Consider the following 21,051-nt stretch of genomic DNA (forward strand, 5'->3'; position numbering starts at 1 on the left):
AATTTTATGTAAAGTTAAAGGGGAACATTATCACAATTTCAAAAGGGTTAAGAACAAAAATCCGTTCCCAGTGGCTTGTTGTATTTTTTGAAGTTTTTTTTCAAAATTTTACCGGTCCCGGAATATCTCTAAAAAAAAAAGCTTTAAAGTGCCTTATTTTCGCTCTCCCGAAGCCACTGTTCATTTTCCTGTGACGTCACACAGTGCTGCCAATGTAAACAAACAATGGCGAATACCACAGCAAGATATAGCGACATTAGCTCGGATTCAGACTCGGATTTCAGCGGCTTAAGCGATTCAAAAGATTACGCATGTATTGAAACGGATGGCACCTGGGGATAGGTTGATTGGCAACACTAAATTGGCCCTAGTGTGTGAATGTGAGTGTGAATGTTGTCTGTCTATCTGTGTTGGCCCTGCGATGAGGTGGCGACTTGTCCAGGGTGTACCCTGCCTTCCGCCCGATTGTAGCTGAGATAGGCGCCAGCGCCCCCCGCGACCCCAAAAGGGAATAAGCGGTAGAAAATGGATGGATGGATGAAACGGATGGTTGGAGTATGAAAGTATTGAAGAAGAAACTGAAGCTATTGAGCGAATAACTATTGACGCTAACGCTATTCATAGCCATAGCATGGCCGAATAGCTGCGTTAGCATCGCCAGTAAAATGTGCAGACCAATCGATCAGGACTTTCGCATCTTGTGACACTGGAGCAACTTAAATCTGTCGATTGGTAAGTGTTTTTTTCGCATTAAATGTGGGTGGAAGGAAATGTAATATAGTTTCAAATGTACATACAGCTTTAGCCTAAATAGCATGTTAGCATCGATTAGCTGGCAGTCACGCCGCGACCAAATATGTCTGATTAACACATAAATCAACAACATCAACAAAACTCACTTTTGTGATTTCGTTGACTTTATCGTTGCAAATGCATCTGCAGGTTATCCATACATCTCTGTGCCATGTCTGTCTTAGCATCGCCGCTAAAATGTGGAGACACTCCAACACATTCAATGGGGGTCTGGCGGCAGATTTCTTGCCACTTTCACATCTTCGGGCCAGTGGTGCAACTTGAATCCCTCCCCGTTAGTGTTGTAACACCCTCCGACAACACACCGACGAGGCACGATGTCTCCAAGGTTCCAAAAAATAGTCGAAAAAACGGAAACTAACAGAGCTGAAACCCGGTGTTTGTAATGTTTTTGAGAAAATGAAAATGGCGGCTTTCTTACCTAGGCAACGTCACGTACTGACGTCATCGCTTCAAGAGGGCTAAACAGAAAGGCGTTTAATTCGCCAAAATTCACCCATTTAGAGTTTGGAAATTGGTTAAAAAAATATATGGTCTTTTTTTCTGCAACATCAAGGTATATATTGACGCTTACATAGGTCTGGTGATAATGTTCCCCTTTAAAGTTAAAGTTAAAGTACCAATGATTGTCGCACACACACCAGGTGTGGTGAAATTTGTCCTCTGCATTTGACCCATCCCTTTGATCACCCTCTGGGAAGTGAGGGGAGCAGTGGGCAGCAACGGTGCCGCGCCCGGGAATCATTTATAGAATAGAATAGAATAGAATAGATCTTTACTGTCATTGCACAAGTACAACGAAATGGATTTTTTGGTACAAGTCCCGCTAAGAGCAGACATACATTACAGGGAGATAAGACGAGACCGCCAACGAATCAGCCATTTTTACGGCGCTCCTTAAAAAGGTGAGAAAAGGGTAACATTGGGTGAGAGGAGGGGGAGTAAAAAAATATCAGTCTAAGGCTAGTGAAGTGAAGTGAATTATATTTATATGGCGCTTTTCTCTAGTGACTCAAAGCGCATTTTACATAGTGAAACCCAATATCTAAGTTACATTTAAACCAGTGTGGGTGGCACTGAGAGCAGGTGGGTAACGTGTCTTGCCCAAGGACACAACGGCAGTGACAAGGATGGCGGAAGCGGGAATCGAACCTGCAACCCTAAAGTTGCTGGCACAGCCGCTCTACCAACCGAGCTATGCCACCCCCCCCTCAGTAGGGGTCCAGACTAAGTCTAAGGAAAAAAAAAACTCACATAGCATGGCACACAGACATAGCACGTATATCACACCAACACGCTGCTCAGCCATCCACAGCCCCAGAGGAATTAAGCAGTGGTGAAGGCGTTGATTTCAAGGGTGGGGGACATGTGTGTGCGTATATACCCAAATAACTTTGGGAGAGATGATGAATGTTTTTGTATGCCTGAGGCCAATAAAGTTCAGCTACATGTGTTGTTGACAAAAAGGAAGGTCAAATGCCTCCGTCTTTGTTATGGAGATTGAACCCCCAATTCCAACCCTTGTTTCTGAGTACAAAGCAGGGAGGCAATGGGTCCCATTTTTATAGTCTTTGGTATGACTCAGCCGGGATTTTAACTCCCAACCGGACACTCTAACCACTAGGCCACTGAGTAGGCCTTTGTATACAGTCTCGGTCAAAAGTTATAAAGAACATATTGTCATGGCTGTCTTGAGTTTCCAGTAATATTTAGAACTCTTATTTTTTTGTGATAGACTGATTGGAGCACATACTTTTTGGTCACAAAAAACATTCATGAAGTTTGGTTCTTTTAGCAATTTATTATGGCTCTACTGAAAATGTGACCAAATCTGGTGGGTCAAAAGTATACATACGGTAGGGCTGCGCGATATATCGAAATACTCGATATATCGTGGGTTTTTCTCTGTGCGATATAGAAAATGACTATATCGTGATATTTGAGTATACGTTCTCACGCAGTTGCTTTTAGCTGCGGGCATTACACTACAGACATTTCCCACTCTTTGTTGTCTCTCCTTCTCACAGACAGCAAGCACACCTTCTTACATACGTCACGTACTGTCACGTCATACGTCACATACGTATACGCCCTCGCGGAGCAGAGAGGTAGCAGCATGAGTAACGTTAGCTGTGATGCTAGCGGAGCCGTGCGAGTGGTAATACGAGAGAAAGAAAGTGCAAATCTGGTAACAAATGAAGGAAGAATTAATTCCCAAGAAAAACAGCAGGGGGTCCATTGTCGAACAGACAACCGTAATTTGTTAAGTGGGGCAAAAAGTGTTACTACAAAAAGTAGCAGCACTGCTAATATGTAGCATCATTTGAAAAGTCACCTGCTAGAGAATGAAGAGTGTTTACTCCGCATGTCAACATCTCCATTCGGTGCCACAGGCCCACACCATCAAAATGCCGAGGCAAACATTTGCACATCAACACCGTATGAAAAAATTTGTCAACAACAAAAGGAGATAATGTCCGCAGTAACCTACCACATAGCAAAGGACGAACACTGTTTGATTTCCTATTATGCAGCTCATTTTTAGTTGACACTTATTCAAGTTTCAAGAGTCAAGTTTGTCACATGCAGACTACACCACAGTGAAATTATTTTTTCCATGCTCTTCAATTATTTATTGCGTACAGTGGGATCCAAATACTAGTTGCAGAATCTAATTCACTAAATACAAAAAAATACAGAAAATTGAATAGCTCTGATGTACATTAATTACAAAACAATTAAGTTGCACAATAAGTCACAGTAGTTATGGTAGAAGTATCAGTACAAGTAGAAGTACAGTAGTCAAATACAGTACCGGTGCAAGATCAAATAGTATAACAGTATATACAGTATGTACAGTATAGGAAGCTTGAACTATCTTGTGTGACATCATGCACAAAAGTGCACTTTATTTGTTTTAAACTATTGTAGTGGCGTTCTGTATAAAAAGTGCACTTTAATTTAGTGTTGTTTTGATATTTCATCTTGGTGACATCATGCACAAAAGTGCACTAATAGCTTGTTTTAAAATGTCTCTGACAGTCTTGCACTTTCTGTTTTGGAAATGACATGAACATTTGTGCCACTGCTTAATAACTGTTTAATAAATACAGTTTTGGTCAATTGACTTAGTTGTGATTTCCTTCTCTGCATGAACATTTTAAATGAGCATATATTAATTCAGCATAGAATCATCATACTGGTGTGATTATATCCATCAAGTGTTAATTCAAGCCTAGAGAAAAAATATCGAGGTATATATCGTGTATCATGATATGGCCCAAAAATATTGAGATATTAAAAAGAGGCCATATCGCCCAGCCCTAACATACAGCAATGTTAATTTTTGCTTACATGTCCCTTGGCAAGTTTCACTGCAATAAGGCACTTTTGGTAGCCATTCACAAGCTTCTGGCAACCTTCTGGTTGAATTGTTGATCACTCCTCTTGACATGGACTTGTTTCTTCAGCATTGTCCACACGTTTAAGTCAGCACTTTGGGAAGACCATTCTAAAACCTTAATTCTAGCCTGATTTAGCCATTCCTTTACCACTTTTAACGTGTTTTTGGGGTCATTGTCCTGTTGGGACACCCAACTGCGCCTAAGACCCAACCTCCGGGATGATGATTTTAGGTTGTTCTGAAGAATTTGGAGGTAATCCACCTTTTTCATTGTCCCATTTACTCTATGTAAAGCACCAGTTTCAATGGCAGCAATATAGGCCCAGAGCATAATACTACCACCAGCATGCTTGACCGTAGAGATGGTGTTCCTGGGATTAAAGGCCTCACCTTTTCGCCTCCAAACATATTGCTGGGTATTGTGGCCAAATAGATAAATTTTTCTTTCATCTGACATCACATGGACAAAGGTAAGACCTTCTGGAGGAAACTTCTGTGGTCAGATCAAACAAAAATTGAGCTGGTTGGCCATAATACAAGACAGCTATGACATTATGTTCTTTACAAGTATATGTAAACTTTTGACCACGACTGTTCATATTCATTAATGCAGGGAAAACATTGGCATCTACTGGTAAGTTGTACACACGCTAGAGATGCGCGGATAGGCAATTATACCATCCGCAACCGCATCACTAAAGTAGTCATCCACCCGAACCAACATTTTATCAAAACCACAACCGCCTGCCACCCGCCCGTTGTTATAGATCAGGGGTCGGCAAACTTTACCACTCAAAGAGCTATTTTGACCTGTTTCACAGAGTAAAGAAGACAATGAAAGCCGCAACCATTGTCGCGAATATTTACTGGTATTCATCCAAATAACGAGAATAACGGCGTTCTATGAAGCCATTGCCTTCGACGCCTTCTACAACATGTACAAACTGCTTTCCAGTTCAGCAACATGTTGTATGCAGTTACCGCAGATACACGTACACGATTGAAAGGCGTACTGGGTGATACAGAGTACACCGATGGTTGTGATATAAACAACTAATATGCACCACACTGTGAAGCCACACCAAACAAGAATGACAAACACATTTCGGGAGAACATCCTCACAGTAACACAACATAAACGCAACACAACAAATACCCAGAATCATTTGCATCCATGACTCTTCCTGACTATATTTTACACCCCCGAGCCCCCAACCCCGCCCACCTTACCGACGCACGGGGGAGGGGGGGTTTGGTGTTAGCGGGGTGTATAATATAAGCAGGAAGAGTCATGGATGCAAAGGATTCTGGGTATTTTTTGTGTTGCCTTTATGTTGTGTTACTGTGAGGATGTTCTCCCGAAATGTGTGTCATTCTTGTTTGGTGTGGCTTCACAGAGTGGCGCATATTAGTAAGAGTGTTGAAATTGTTTATATCACAACCATCAGTGTACTCTGTATTACCCAGTATGCCTCGCAGTCGTGTGCGTGTATCTGCGGAAGCCACAAACAACATGTTGCTGGACTGGCAACATGTTGTAGAAGGCGTCAAAGGCAATGGCTTCATAGCACTCCCTTATTCTTGTTTTCTGGGTGACCGCCAGCAAATATTCGCGAGAACGTTTGCGGCTCCTATTGTCTTCTTTATTTTGTGACACGGGTCAAATTGGCTCTCTGAGTGGTAAAGGTTGCCGATCCCTGAACTATGTATATTAAATATTTCCGAATGGTTCAACCGCCACCCGTCCAAATCTATTTAAAATCAATTTTTTCGTCATGTCACCCGCCCGACCTGCAAACCGCGCATCTCTAGCACGCGCACATTCCTGTGCAAGGAAACGTGTTTACATATGTAACAGGACAACATCAATATGACATCCGGGAGAAGAGTACTCTGTTTGATAAACTTGCTGAAGGGATTTAATGTATAAATCATGCTGCGGCGGGTAAAGGAATGAGGCGAGAGATGAAGAGGAATGGTGACAGATGGGTCGAGGGAGGGAGAGAGCGGCACATGAGCTCATGTGACATGTTTAAGTTAAACAGAATGGATGGGATGCATGCTGAAGAAAGGAGGGAGGGATTTGAGAAGAAACGGGTGGAATGAAGACACGGCGACAGCTGAGGTAAAAGAAGCGCGAGTGTGGTAGGGTCATTCATTTGGCCAGCGCTTGACGTTCTTATGTTGCAATGAGGCCAACAAAAAATGTCATCACTCTAGGAAAGCGCACAGTGAGAATCTGGAAATAAACACCAGGTAGAGAGTGACTTAGCAGCGGTTTTTGCCACGTTTCCTCATGAACCACTGGAGCATTATTATTAGCAGTGCTGCTGACAGGTTATCACTGACTGCACATATGCAAATTGTGCTGTACTGTCTATTTCTGTGTGTGAAAGTCGAGGAGGGAGTGATAGTGGAATCGTAGTGAAAAGAGAGTAACACTAAGTAAATTAGGTGTGACTTGTAATTATGAATGACAAAATACATGTTGCTTTGCATCAGACCGAAAAGTTGGAAAACAACTTTTTTACATTTTGGATTCATTTCAGTCACCTTTAGCTTTAGGTATAGCTTATTACAGTTGTTCTCAACCTTTTTTCAACATTTTTTTAATTCAAGTACCCCCTAATCAGAGCAAAGCATTTTTGGTTAAAAAAAAAGAGATCAAAAAGTAAAATACAGCACTATGTCATCAGTTTCTGATTTGTTAAATTGTATAACAGCGCAAGATATTGCTCATTTGTAGTAGTCTTTCTTGAAAAATTTGGAAAAAAAATATATAAAAATAACTAAAAACTTGTTGAAAGATAAAGAAGTGAATCAATTATAAATAAAGATTTCTACACATAGAAGTAATCATCAACTTAAAGTGCCCTCTTTGGGGATTGTAATAGAGATCCATCTGGATTCATCAACTTAATTCTAAACATTTCTTCACAAAAAAAGAAAACTTTACCATCAATATTTATGGAACATGTCCACAAAAAATCTTATCTGTCAACACTGAATATTGCATTTTTGCATTTCTTTTCACAGTTTATGAACTTGCATTCATTTTTTTTGAAGTATTATTCAATAAACATACCGCATTTATAAAAGATTTTTGAATTGTTGCTATTTTTAAAATATTTTCTGAAAAATCTCACGTACCCCTTGGCATACCTTCAAGTACCCCCAGGGGTACACGTACCCCCATTTGAGAACCATTGGTTTATTAGATTACAAGTGGTCATCACTTGGTACATTGCTCTTTAAATATCATTGCTTCAGTACATCCACGGATATTTTAAAAATGTAAACTTTTTTCAAGCATATTCCACATCAGGGATCATTAAAAGCCTACTGAAAACCACTACTACCGACCACGCAGTCTGATAGTTTATATATCAATGATGAAATATTAACATTGCAACACATGCCAATACGGCCTTTTTAGTTTACTAAATTACAATTTTAAATTTCCCGTGGAAATTCCTGTTGAAAACGTCGCGGAATGATGACGCGTGTTTGTGACGTCATTGGTTGGAGGGGACATATTAGCTCAGCACCACTTACGGCTAAAAGTCGTCTCTTTTCATTGCGCAATTACACAGTATTTTGGACATCTGTGTTGCTGAATCTTTGCAATTTGTTCAATTAATAATGGAGAAGTCAAAGTAGAAAGATGGAGTTGGGAAGCTTTAGCCTTAGCCACACAAACACACAGTGATTCCTTGTTTAAAATTCCCGGAGGTGAAGCTTTACTATGGATCAGAGCGGTCAAGAGAACATGGATCCCGACTACATGTCGACCAGCAGTTTTCGATGAGAAAATTGTTGTAATAAGCTGCCTCTTACCGGAGATCAGCGGAGCTTCTGTCGTGCTGCAGCTTCGAGACTTCCCTCAGAGACTGGCGTAAACACAACCCGTGGACACACCCCTCCGACTATCAGGTACTATTTAACTCACTAAAACACCAGCAACACAATAGAAAGATAAGGGATTTCCCAGAATTATCCGAGTAAATGTGTCTAAAAACATCTGAATCGCTTCCAATACAATCGCCTTTTTATTTATTTGTTTCTTCACTCTAAATTTCCTCATCCACAAATCTTTCATCCTCGCTCAAATTAATGGGGAAATTGTCGCTTTCTCGGTCCGAATAGCTCCTGCTGCTAGAGGCTCACAATATAAACAAGGTGAGGATGTGAGGAGCCCTCACACCCGTGACGTCACGCGCACATCGTCTGCTACTTCCGGTAAAGGCAAGGCTCTTTTATTAGCGACCAAAAGTTGCGAACGTTATCGCCGATGTTCTCTACTAAATCCTTTCAGCAAAAATATGGCAATATCTCGAAATGATCAAGTATGACACATAAAATGGACCTGCTATCTCCGTTTAAATAAGAAAATCTCATTTCAGTAGGCCTTTAAGTTAAAGTTAAAAGTCAAAGTCCCAACGCTAGTCACACATACATACTGGGTGTGGTGAAATCAACCTCTGCATTTGACCCATCCTCATGTTCACCCCCTTGGAGGTGAGGGGAGCAATGAGCAGCAGTGGTGGCCACGCTCGGGAATCATTTTGGTGATTCAACCCCCAATTCCAACCCTTGATATTGAGTGCCAAGCAAGGAGGCAATGGGTCCCATTTTTATAGTAGTTGGTATGACTCGGCCGGAGTTTGAACTCACAACCTTTCAGTCTCAGGGCGGACACTCTAACCGCAAGGCCACTGAGCTGCCCACAGTTCAAGTTGGGACCGATGCGACGTCCCACACGGACATGGAACTATAGTTAAAAGCCTACTGAAACCCACTACTAACGACCACGCAGTCTGATAGTTTATATATCAATGATGAAATATTAACATTGCAACACATCCCAATAGGGCCGGTTTAGTTTACTAAATTACAATTTTAAATTTCCCGCGGAGTTTCCTGTTGAAAACGTTGCGGAATGATGACGTGTATGTTGACGCGTGCTTGTGACGTTATTGGTTAGAGGGGACATGTCAGCCCAGCACCACACACGGCTAAAAGTCGTCTCTTTTCATTGCATAATTACACAGTAATTTGGACTCTGTGTTGCTGAATCTTTTGCAATTTGTTCAATTAATAATGGAGACTATAAATAAGAATGCTGTTGGTGGAAAGCGGTGGATTGCAGCTGCCTTTAGCAATCAAAGCACAGCCGGTGTTTCTTTGTTTGTTGTGAAGCTTTAACACAGAGCGGTCAAGCGAACATGTTTCTCTGCATCAACCAGCAAGTTTTTGGATAGGAAAATTGTGATATTAAGTCGGCTCTTCCCGGAGACATCAGCGGAGCTCCCGTCCCGCTGCAGCTGCGTGACTTCCCTCAGAGACCCTCGTGGTCAACACACCCGTGGCCACACCCCTCCGACTCTCAGGTACTATTTAATCTCACTAAAACACTAGCAACACAATAGACGTATAAGGGATTTTCCAGAATTATCCTAGTAAATGTGTCTAATAACATCTGAATCGCTCCCACTGCAATCGCTTTTTTTTTCTAGTCCTTCACTCTCACTATCCCCATCCATGAATCATTCATCCTCGCTCAAATTAATGGGGAAATTGTCGCTTTATAAACAATGTGAGGATGTGAGGAGCCCTACAACCCGTGACATCACGCGCACATCGTCTGCTACTTCCGGTAAAGTTGGGACTTACAACTTTTTTCCAAGATGGCGCTGCTGTAGTGGCTGCTGTAGGCAGGAGCTCTGTGCTCTTGTGTCATCCTTTTGTGTTTCCCTCGTTTTCATGTCTTATTATATTTTTTTTGCCTTTTGGGCCGGGACCCTTTGGGACTGTGTGACAAGGGGTGGCACTTTCGTGACCTCTGTGGTGCTTTTTTTGTGGACTTCTGGATCTGCCTCCCGGGAGCCTTTTGGCTATGGAGACCAGCTGCTGGGTGTCTGCTACACCAGAGTATGTTTGGATGTACTGGAGGAGATGCGGATGAAGGGACAGGACTGCGGAGCTAGCACTGAGCTACTGGGACGGAGAGGCTTCGCGGTGTCTTGACTGGGTGAGCAGGTGTCGGACACCTCAGTCACCTTGGACGTATCCTCGCTCATCCATGCGGACTGGACACTGGCCGAGAGTGGAGTCGGCTGTCTTGGTTGCTTTGTTGGGTCTGCTTCTGTCTCTGACCATGCTCCCTCCACCCCAGCAGACGATGGCGTGGAACACCGCAGAGGCCACCACAGGGGATATGTTTCTTTTACTTTTTATTTATAGCTGTATGTAGAAGTGTCTGGTTTTATGTGCTGCTTTAATGTCCTCTGTGTTCTTTGATGTTTCCCTCTTACACACATGGAAGAGGGATGTGTACCATGGTTATGAGTTGTTTTTTTATTTTTATTTTTTTTATTTATTTGTTTTTTTCCCTTGGCCTCAGTCTGCACCTCCTCTCCAGGGCCCAGGCAAAGACCGATTTTTTAAATTTTATTTTAATCTTCTATTTTTTTCTCCCCCCCCTCCCCCCTTTGTTTACCTTTATCTCATCTTTTTTGTAAGGGGCGCTGGAAGCCGGCAGACCCGTCAGCGATCCTGTTCTGTCTCCCTGTAATGTTTGTCTAAACTTGAATGGGATTGTGCTGAAAATTGTAATTTTCCTGAAGGAACTCTCCTGACGGAATAAATAAAGTACTATCTATCTAATCTAATCTAAAGGCAAGGCTTTTTTATTAGCGACCAAAAGTTGCTAACTTTATCGTCGATGTTCTCTATTAAATCCTTTCAGCAAAAATATGGCAATATCGCGAAATGATCAAGTATGACACATAGAATGTCAAACAAATCTCATTTCAGTAGGCCTTTAATTATTTAAGTATAGTAGAAATCAAGACTCTGTGATGAGATGGCGGCTTGTCCAGGGTGTACGCTGCCTTCCTTCCGCCCGAAACGCAACTGAGATAGGCTTCAGCGACCACTCGCGACCCCGAAAGGAACAATGGTAGGAAATGGATGGATGGATGGATGGAAATCAAGACTAAATTTCCAGCCATTGGGTGCATTTCTACACTATATTTTACCTTTAGATTTATTCTCATCTACTAACATCCTTTGATAGGCTTTTTGACACTTACATTTAATGTACCACAAAAATGTTTTAGTAATTTACTAACATTATCATCATTGAAATTTAAATGTAAAATTCTATAACATGCAACATGAAAGTTTGACAACTCTATCCTACAGCCACGCCCCTTTGGGTAATGTACTTCCTGTGTTGTGACCAGTGTTGACAGCAGTCATGTCAAAAATACATTTGCTTGCTTGCTACAAATAAATCCTCTAGAACAGGGGTGTCAAACTCATTTTAGCTCAGGGGCCGCATGGAGGAAAATCTGTGCACACGCGGGCCGGGCAGTTAAAATCATGGCATTAAAACTAAAACATAAAGACAACTTCAGATTGTTTCATCGGTCTTACTTCGGCCAAAAATAGAACAAACACAATCTGAAAATATTACAGTACAAATACAGAAAAAAATACCGGCAGCGAAGAAAGTGAATGAATGTTTATAACGGAATACATTTACATATGCATAAAAATGTGATTTTTTTTCAATTTTTTTTTCAATATGAATTAAGTAACGTTTTTTACAACTTTTTCCCCCCCAAAAATATAGAATATGAGATAAAACGGTACAAAAAAAATGCACACTGCAAAAACTGAAATCTAAGTAAGATTAAATATCTCAAATTATGCTGATATTTCCTTATTTTCTGTCTGATAAGATCATTATTCTCACTAAGCAGATTTTATGTTAGAGTGTTTTACTTGTTTTAAGGGTTTTGGTCCTAAATTATCTCAGTACAATAATACAGCTTGTTGTTGGGATTTTATGACCTATATTGAGTAAAACATGCTTGAAACAAGAATATCAACTGTTGCAAAGCTGTGTCATCAACACTCACAAGTATAAAACTACTTTTTTACAGTAATAATTTCTTACTTCAAACATAAATAAAAAAATCATGATTTTGCTGAGATAGGCGCCAGCGCCCCCCGCGACCCCAAAAGGGAATAAGCGGTAGAAAATGGATGATTTTGACGCAGTTGTGTCTCATAATTAAGAGGATGACAGCCAACTGGACTTTGCCGTTTTATTTTTAATGAAACAAAAGAAAATACGTACTCATATAGTAGTAGAGTTGGCACAGTACAGTAAACTGACAGTTAATATTTAAACATTTAACTTATTTCTAACAATTTTGAACAAAAATAGTTCAAGCACATTCAGATAAATTCTTCAAAATTACAATAAAAAAAAATTGTCCGGGGGCCGAGCTAAATATATGCACACTAGTTGTCTGAAAGAGCACACACTTGGCACGACGATGTCATGTAGTCCATGGAAAAATGCATTTTTAGACCATATGATTTGCCTGAGCGGCTAGGAGACCCCGAGAGTAACAAGCAACCGCCTTGTTGCCTTTCCATTAAGAACAATAAAATAGTTTTTAGTATAAGTTTGATGGTTTTAAGAAATGTAATTGAGAGTGTCAAGATAATGGCACTGGCATTTAGAATAGAATAGACTTTATTGTCATTATATTTGCATATAACGATATTAAAGACTCCAACTTAAGGTGCGGTAGTGGGAACAAATATGGGGTGAAATAAATGACACAAGAGGTAATAAATGAAAAACTAACAATTGAAATAAACAGACTACTATCCAATAAAAATAATAAGCAATCCTGTACAATATACAAAACACTATAGAAATACAAAATGCTGTAGAATATACAGAACAAGACAAGACAATTTACTTAATTTAAGAATATTTATCAACATATTGAGCAAAGAGGTCTCTCTTTTTTTCTATCAAGAAAAGTACACTTGTAATTAGTGAGAATATACTTATTTTAAGATGTTTTTGGGTTCATTGAGGTTAGCTAATTTTACTCGGAACGTCTTGACAAGCCGAATTTTCTTGTTCTATTGGCCAATAATTTTGCTTAGTTGAATAAATGAATGGTTTATTTTGAGCCATGCAAACAAAACAAAAGAATGACATAAAATACAAAAGATATATATATATATATACATTATTTTTACACCTACATTGAAAACATTACATGTGACTAATCTTTTGTAGATGTCAAGATTGGCTCAAAAGGGAGTGGGAAGAAATAAACGTATTAGGTCCCACCCCTATTCATATACAATATATATATACACAATATACAATACAATAATATATATAATATAATTCAAATAAAATACCCCTAATTTTTGTATTTTTTTTCTTGTTTTTGAACACTGACTTTTTGCAGTGTGGGACACCAAAAATGTACCGTGGGACCCCTTTTTTATGACTTGATGGGGTACCAGGGAACCCTTTTGGAAATTCCTAGCACCAACACTGATGGAGTATTGGTGTGTGCAAAAGCAGCAGCAGGCGGCTGTAGCCTGTGGGCCGGATCTAATACTAATCAAATATTGATTGATTGAAAGTTTTATTAGTAGATTGCACAGTACAGTACAGTACATATTCCGTACAATTGACCACTAAATGGTAACACTCGAATAAGTTTTTCAACTTGGTTAAAGGCCTACAGAAACCCACTACTACCGACCACAAAGTCTGATAGTTTATATATCAATGATGAAATATTAACATTGCAACACATGCCAATACGGCCTTTTTAGTTTACTAAATTACAATTTTAAATTTCCCGCGGCGTTTCCTGTTGAAAACGTCGCGGAATGATGACGCGTGTTTGTGATGTTATTGGTTGGAGGGGACATATAAGCTCAGCACCATTTACGGCTAAAAGTCGTCTCTTTTCATCGCGCAATTACACAGTATTTTGGACATCTGTGTTGCTGAATCTTTTGCAATTTGTTCAATTAATAATGGAGAAGTCAAAGTAGAAAGATGGAGGTGGGAAGCTTTAGCCTTTAGCCACACAAACACACAGTGTTTCCTTGTTTAAAATTCCTGTAGGTGAAGCTTTACCATGGATCCCGACTACATGTCAACCGGCAGTTTTCGGAGAGAAATTTGTGGTAGTAAGTCGTCTATTACCGGAGATCAGCGGAGCTTCTGTCCTGCTGCAGCTTCGTGACTTCCCTCAGAGACTGGCGTCAACACACCCGTGGCCACACCCCTCCAACTATCAGGTACTATTTAACTCACTAAAACACTAGCAACACAATAGAAAGATAAGGGATTTCCCAGAATTATCCTCGTAAATGTGTCTAAAAACATCTGAATCGCTCCCAATGCATTTGCCTTTTTTTTTTTTTCTAGTCCTTCACTCTAAATTTCCTCATCCACGAATCTTTCATCCTCGCTCAAATTAATGGGGAAATTGTCACTTTCTCGGTCCGAATAGCTCTTGCTGCTGGAGGCTCACATCATAAACAAAGTGAGGATGTGAGGAGCCCTCACACCGGTGACGACATTGTCTGCTATTTCCGGTACAGGAAAGGCTTTTTTATTAGCGATCAAAAGTTGCGAACTTTATCATCGATGTTCTCTACTAAATCCTTTCAGCAAAAATATGGCAATATCGCGAAATGATCAAGTATGACACATAGAATGGACCTGCTATCCCTGTGTGAATTAGAAAATCTCATTTCAGTAGCCCTTTAAGTCGGGGTTCACGTTAATCAATTTATGGTATCATGCCGGGGGCCATTGATAATTAATTTAAGACAAGGCCCGCGGGTCGGATAGGCTTTAAAACTACAACTGGTTAGGAACCAACAGTGTTGGGATTGTAACCATCCATGTATGATTAGCAGCCAAGTAGAAAGCTGTCAACGTTGTGGCTTGACGAGTGAACAAAGGCGACAACACGTAAGCTAGCTAGATAATAAATGGGTTGGACTTGTATAGCGCTCTTCTATCTTTTTAAGGAACTCAAAGTGCTTTGACACTATTTCCACATTCACCCATACGTTCACACACTGATGGCGGGAGCTGCCATGCAAGGCCCTAACCAGGACCCATCAGGAGCAAGGGTGAAGTGTCTTCATCAAGGACACAACGGACGTGACTAGGATGGTAGAAGCTGGGGATTGAACCAGGAATCCTCTGATTATGCAGCTGAGCTATGTGCAGCTGGGCCACATCAGAGTGGCCAAAGAGCCACATGCGGCTCCAGAGCCGCGGGTTGCCGACCCCTGTCCTAGAAGGTGAGGGGGAGCTCGGTCATCATTTTGATGATTTAACCTCCAATTTCAACCCTTAATGCTGAGTGCCAATCAGGGAGGCAATGGGTCCCATTTTTATTGGCGTCTTTGGTAAGACTCGGCCGGGGTTTGAACTCACAACCTCCCAGTCTCAGGGCGGACACTCTAACCACAAGGCCACTGAGCTGGCCCTTGGTTTTAGCACATGGAAGCTAGATTAGAGGAATAACCCACAATGTTTTAGTGGCCAGGCAACAGTCATAACAATGGCGCCTGACGGATCCTTCAGGCTACCGCTGAGTACTGTTGACCACAGTAGAACATACTTATGGCTACTACAAACCCTGTTTCCATATGAGTTGGGAAATTGTTTTAGATGTAAATATAAACGGAATACAATGATTTGCAAATAATTTTTAACCCATATTCAGTTAAATATGCGACAAAGACAACATATTTGATGTTCAAACTGAAAAACATATTTTTTTTGCAAATGATCATTACCTTTAGAATTGGATGCCAGTGACACGTGACAAAGAAGTTGGGAAAGGTGGCAATAAATACTGATAAAGTTGAGGAATGCTCATCAAACACTTATTTGGAACATCCCACAGGTGTGCAGGCTAATTGGGAACAGGTGGGTGCCATGATTGGGTATAAAAAAGCTTCCCAAAAAATACTCAGTCTTTCACAAGAAAGGATGGGGGCGAGGTACACCCGTTTGTCCACAACTGCGTGAGCAAATAGTCGAACAGTTTAAGAACAACGTTTCTCAAAGTGCAATTGCAAGAAATTTAGGGATTTCAACCTCTACGGTCCATAATATCATCAAAAGGTTCAGAGAATCTGGAGAAATCACTCCACGTAAGCAGCATGGCCGGAAAACCAACATTGAATGACCGTGACCTTCAATCCCTCAGACGGCACTGTATCAAAAACCGACAACAATCTCTAAAGGATATCACCACATGGGCTCAGGAACACTTCAGAAAACCACTGTCACTAAATACAGTTGGTCGCTACATCTGTAAGTGCAAGTTAAAGCTCTACTATGCAAAGCGAAAGCCATTTATCAACAACATCCAGAAACGCCGCCGGCTTCTCTGGGCCCGAGATCATCTAAGATGGACTGATGCAAAGTGTAGAAGTGTTCTGTGGTCTGACGAGTCCACATTTCAAATTATTTTTGGAAATATTCAACATCGTGTCATCCGGACCAAAGGGGAAGCCAACCATCCAGACTGTTATCGACGCAAAGTTCAAAAGCCAGCATCTGTGATGGTATGGGGGTGCCTTAGTGCCCAAGGCATGGGTAACTTACACATCTGTGAAGGCACCATTAATGCTGAAAGGTACATACAGGTTTTGGAACAACATATGCTGCCATCTAAGGCCCGCCTGCAGTCCAGAAAAGTCTCCCATCAAAACTGTGTGGCGCATTATGAAGCGTAAAATACGACAGCGGAGACCCCAGACTGTTGAACGACTGAAGCTCTACCTAAAACAAGAATGGGTTGAAAAGGATTTGCAAATCATTGTATTCTGTTTATATTTACGTCTAACACAATTTCCCAAATCGTATGGAAACAGGGTTTGTATATTGAGTATTATTTCATGTTTAGATCAAATGTATTAAAGTCCAAAACATTTTTTTTTTGGTTCTAACCATGACAATATTGGATTTGTTAGCAATCATCGCACTTCGTGGGAATTCATTTACCATGATCAGGACTGGAACCAATTAGCCACGATTAACAAAGGACGACTGTAATGCACCAATGCTGAAAACTCCATTTTTAGTGAGGGTTGGGCTCCCTGAGGTGACTTTGAATGTGTGTAATATAAGCTTATGGGTGTGTGTGTGTGTTTGTTGTACCCGTCTTTGGTGAGGATCCAGAGACGCGGATGGAACACTTCATCTTGGCGGTGTGCCATGGATAAACAGTACTGGTATCCGAATGTATAGCGATGGAGAAGGAGGGTCCTAGAAAACAAACACTTTGTCAAACAGCAGTGTGTACTGAAAGATAACACTGTAAAAAAAACAGATCATCCAGAGCCCCTTGGATGTCTGAAAAATGAATGAAGTCTGTTTAAAAGCCTTGCAGTGTAAGAAGTGCTCCTAATATTTAGCCCTACCTCCTTTTTTTGTGTCTATATTTGAAAATCCACACATCATGCATATACAGGTACACAAACAATTTTTACACTATGAAATTAGACCCTGTCTTAGAAATAGGGGCCTCAACTGTGTAGATTCTGACCCAGGTTGTAAAAAAAGAACAGGAGTTTTCTTAGAAATTCCTTTTGGAACACTGGAAAGAGGACGCTGTAAATCTATAGGGATGTGGGAGGAATGTTTAAGCTTTTATCAAATGGATTATTCATCAGCGATATTGTGCTGGTGAAGAGTGATCAAGTAATTCCACTAAGAAACTTAGCTGTATTTTCAAACCATGAAGTCTACTAAATAAGGAATAGAGATTACCTCAAGCTAGGGATTTAGTGTCGTTTTTGTGTACTTTGTTTTGCTCAAACAATTGTATGTAATAAAAGACAATTAGGAACCAGTTGAATTGTTGTGCTGATATTGTTATACGGTCAGTAGCTGGGTTTCCATTGTAGTTTTTTTTTTAAATTGCCTTTCAAATGTCTATTCTTGGTGTTAGTTTTATCATATAAATTTCCCCAAAAAATGTGACTTATACTCCAGTACGACTTATATGTTTTTTTTCCTTCTTCATCATGCATTTTCGGCAGGTGCGACATATACTCCGGAGCGACTTATACTCCAAAAATACGGTATATTTAAAAGGTCTACAACGCTCCTTCCACATTCAGGGCAAGCGATCAATGTGCAGTTTTGTGCTTAAACATACACACACATATTTCCATCCCAATAAGCAAACACAGGGCGTACTTGCAAACATCTCAGTATGAATGCATGTACTTCTATGTACAGTATGTGTGTATCTTGTGCGGGGTCCCCGGGTTGGGGGCAACACACATTTTTAATTTGGACACACAACTCTAGGACACTTGCAAAATGCGCGCGCGCGCACACACACACACACACACACACACACACACACACACACACACACACACACACACACACACACACACACACACACTTGAAGGCAGGGAAAAGGGACACAGCAGTATGGATCTCTGCAGCTGGCTGATTGGCCAAAGGGCTTCACTTTGAAGACGTCCCAGCAAGAGAGAGAGGGACTTACTGAAGTTAAAAGGGAGGGGAAAATAGCTGAGAGGACGCAGTAGACAAATTTAAGTAAGAGAAGCAGCGTTCAAGGGCTCCTTCACTACAAATTTAAAATCGCTAAGCTCCGCCTCTATCATCCTTCAGACGTATTCATCTGATCTTCTTAAGCTGCAGACTTTTGTTCTGACTACATTCCATTCACATCAAACAATGTAAAGTAGGCCAGGTTGGTGCACATATTCCGCATCTTTGTTTAAGTCGGGAGTCGACGAGTGGGTGGTCAAGGCCGCATTGATGCATGCGCTTACCTGGGCTGAATTTGATGGCGGGATGCAATGTTTGGTGTTCATGGCTGTCAATCACAGACATGAACACCATGCAAGAAATCGTAATAGATTTGCTTTGTTGCTATTCTGTTGGATGAAATAAGGTTTTGTTTTTGTTCAAACTGTGTTTTCGGAGTGGGGTTGAGAGAATAGAATGGACTTTATTGTCATTATATTTGCATATAACGAGATTAAAGACTACAACTTAAGGTGCGGTTGTGGGAACAAATATGGGGTAAAATAAATAACACAAGAGGTAATAAAGGAAAAAACCAACAATTGAAATAATCGGACTACTATCCAATAAAAATAACAAGCAATCCTGTACAATATACAAAACACTATAGAAATACAAAATACTGTACAATATACAGAACAAGACAAGAGTACCGAAGTAATAAATAACAATCACAAATTGAACTCGAAGGGTACTATTGCACAGTAGGTATTAGGGCAGGATATTGTAGAGGGGTGAATTGTTATTATTATAAGTTACAGTTCAACAACAGAAGCGAGAATGTTGAGGCCTGGGCCGAGGTCGGGGGTCAGCAACCTGCGGCTCTTTCGCACCGTCCTAGTGGCACTCGAGATTTTTTTCAAAAATGGAAAAAGTTGGGAAGGAAATATATTTGTTGTTTTAATAATGTTTCTGTAGGAGGACAAACATGACACAAACCTTCCTAATTGTTAGAAAGCCCACTGTTTAATATGTTTGTGTTTATGCTTCACTGATGACAGTATTTGGCCAGCGCCGTTTTGTCCTACTGATTTTGGCAGTCTTTGAACTCACCGTAGTTTGTTTACACGTACAACTTTCTCCATCGCTGCCACAGAAAGACGTGTATAATGTCACTCCTTTGTCTCATTTTGTCCACCAAATATTTTATGCTGTGCGTGATTGCAAAAAGGTGAGCTTTGTTGATGTTATTGACTTGCAGAGAGTGCTAATAATCCATGCTAATATGCTATTTAGGCTAGCTGTGTGTACATATTGCATCACTATGCCTCATTTGTGGGCATATTTGAGTTCTTTTAATTTCCTTTACTTATGTCCACTGTGTATTTGATTTATATTTGCATGTTTAATGACACATTAACTGTATGTAATATTGTCTGCATTTCAGTTTTTGTGCCATGTTGTTCCAGACCCAGCTTGCAAAGATTGTAATAAATCCATTAGAAGAAGACAGCCTGTCCTTTCCTTTAACTTGGACAAACACATCTCTGCCAGTAATTTCCAGGAGTTATCCCACCCTCTGAGACACTTATTTACTGTGTTGTCTTAATTATCAAACTTACATAGGGCTTTTAAATTTTTGCGGCTCAAGACAGATGTGTTTTTCGTATTTTTGGTCCAATATGACTCTTTCAACATGTTGGGTTGCCGACCCCTGCCCTAGATTATTGTGGGTAGTACACAATTTTAGCAAACAACCATTTGAACCCACCGTTCTCTTGAAAGTCGATCTTGACTTTGTTGGACTCGGCGCTTGCAGCGCTGGTCCACGTTTGCCTCGGTTGTTGTTTTGTCCATGCAGTGACGTGACACCAGTAGAATCCTCGATCTGACAACTGGACGCCGCCAAGGCGAAACCGAAACTCAGTGGCACTGGACTTGACCAAAACCAGATTGTCTCTATATGGACAGAAGGGGACATCGTTTTTATATTCCAACAGACCTCAACGAGAACACAAGTGGGTTCGGTTTTAGAGCAGGTACGCACCTCCGGTTGGGGTCTGTGGTTACCCCGTGCTGCATAACGTTGTCAGGGCTTAGAGTCATGATAGTCCTCACACTGCTCCCCAGGTTGTCCTGTGATTGGATGAGCACTGAATAGCTCGCCTCACCCAGGTTCTCGGTTGTCACCATGCAGTTCATCTCGAAGGTAGCCCCGCCCACGGAGGCCTCACGAATGCGTTTGGCTGCGACGTTCAGCGATGGACCTGGAAGAATCCACCAGTAGATCGATGAATCGACCAGTCAGTTTTATGAAAGACATCATTCAGCTCAGGCAGAAGGAAACGCTCCCTGGAGGGGGCAACCCCATAACAGGAAGTGATAAGCAATTACGCCATGGAGTTTTTCTGATTCAGAGCAGATGCGCGCACACTCAGCACGCTGTTAC

General features: G+C 41.0%; 1 protein-coding gene across 1 annotated transcript in view; it reads right to left on the bottom strand.

The window, feature by feature from the left end:
• The window catches only part of ptgfrnb (prostaglandin F2 receptor inhibitor b), a 215,015-nt gene that overhangs the window by 57,572 nt on the left and 136,392 nt on the right, over nt 1-21,051 (bottom strand). Inside the window, exons 9-11 of the mRNA XM_061889699.1 lie at nt 20,650-20,869; nt 20,374-20,561; nt 17,253-17,360 (exon numbers count right to left, since the gene is read on the bottom strand). Of these exons, the coding sequence (XP_061745683.1) occupies nt 17,253-17,360; nt 20,374-20,561; nt 20,650-20,869 (516 nt within the window). The remainder of the gene's footprint in view (nt 1-17,252; nt 17,361-20,373; nt 20,562-20,649; nt 20,870-21,051) is intronic.

This window comes from Nerophis ophidion, linkage group LG27 (genome assembly GCF_033978795.1).
Source record: "Nerophis ophidion isolate RoL-2023_Sa linkage group LG27, RoL_Noph_v1.0, whole genome shotgun sequence".
Lineage (NCBI taxonomy): Eukaryota > Metazoa > Chordata > Actinopteri > Syngnathiformes > Syngnathidae > Nerophis > Nerophis ophidion.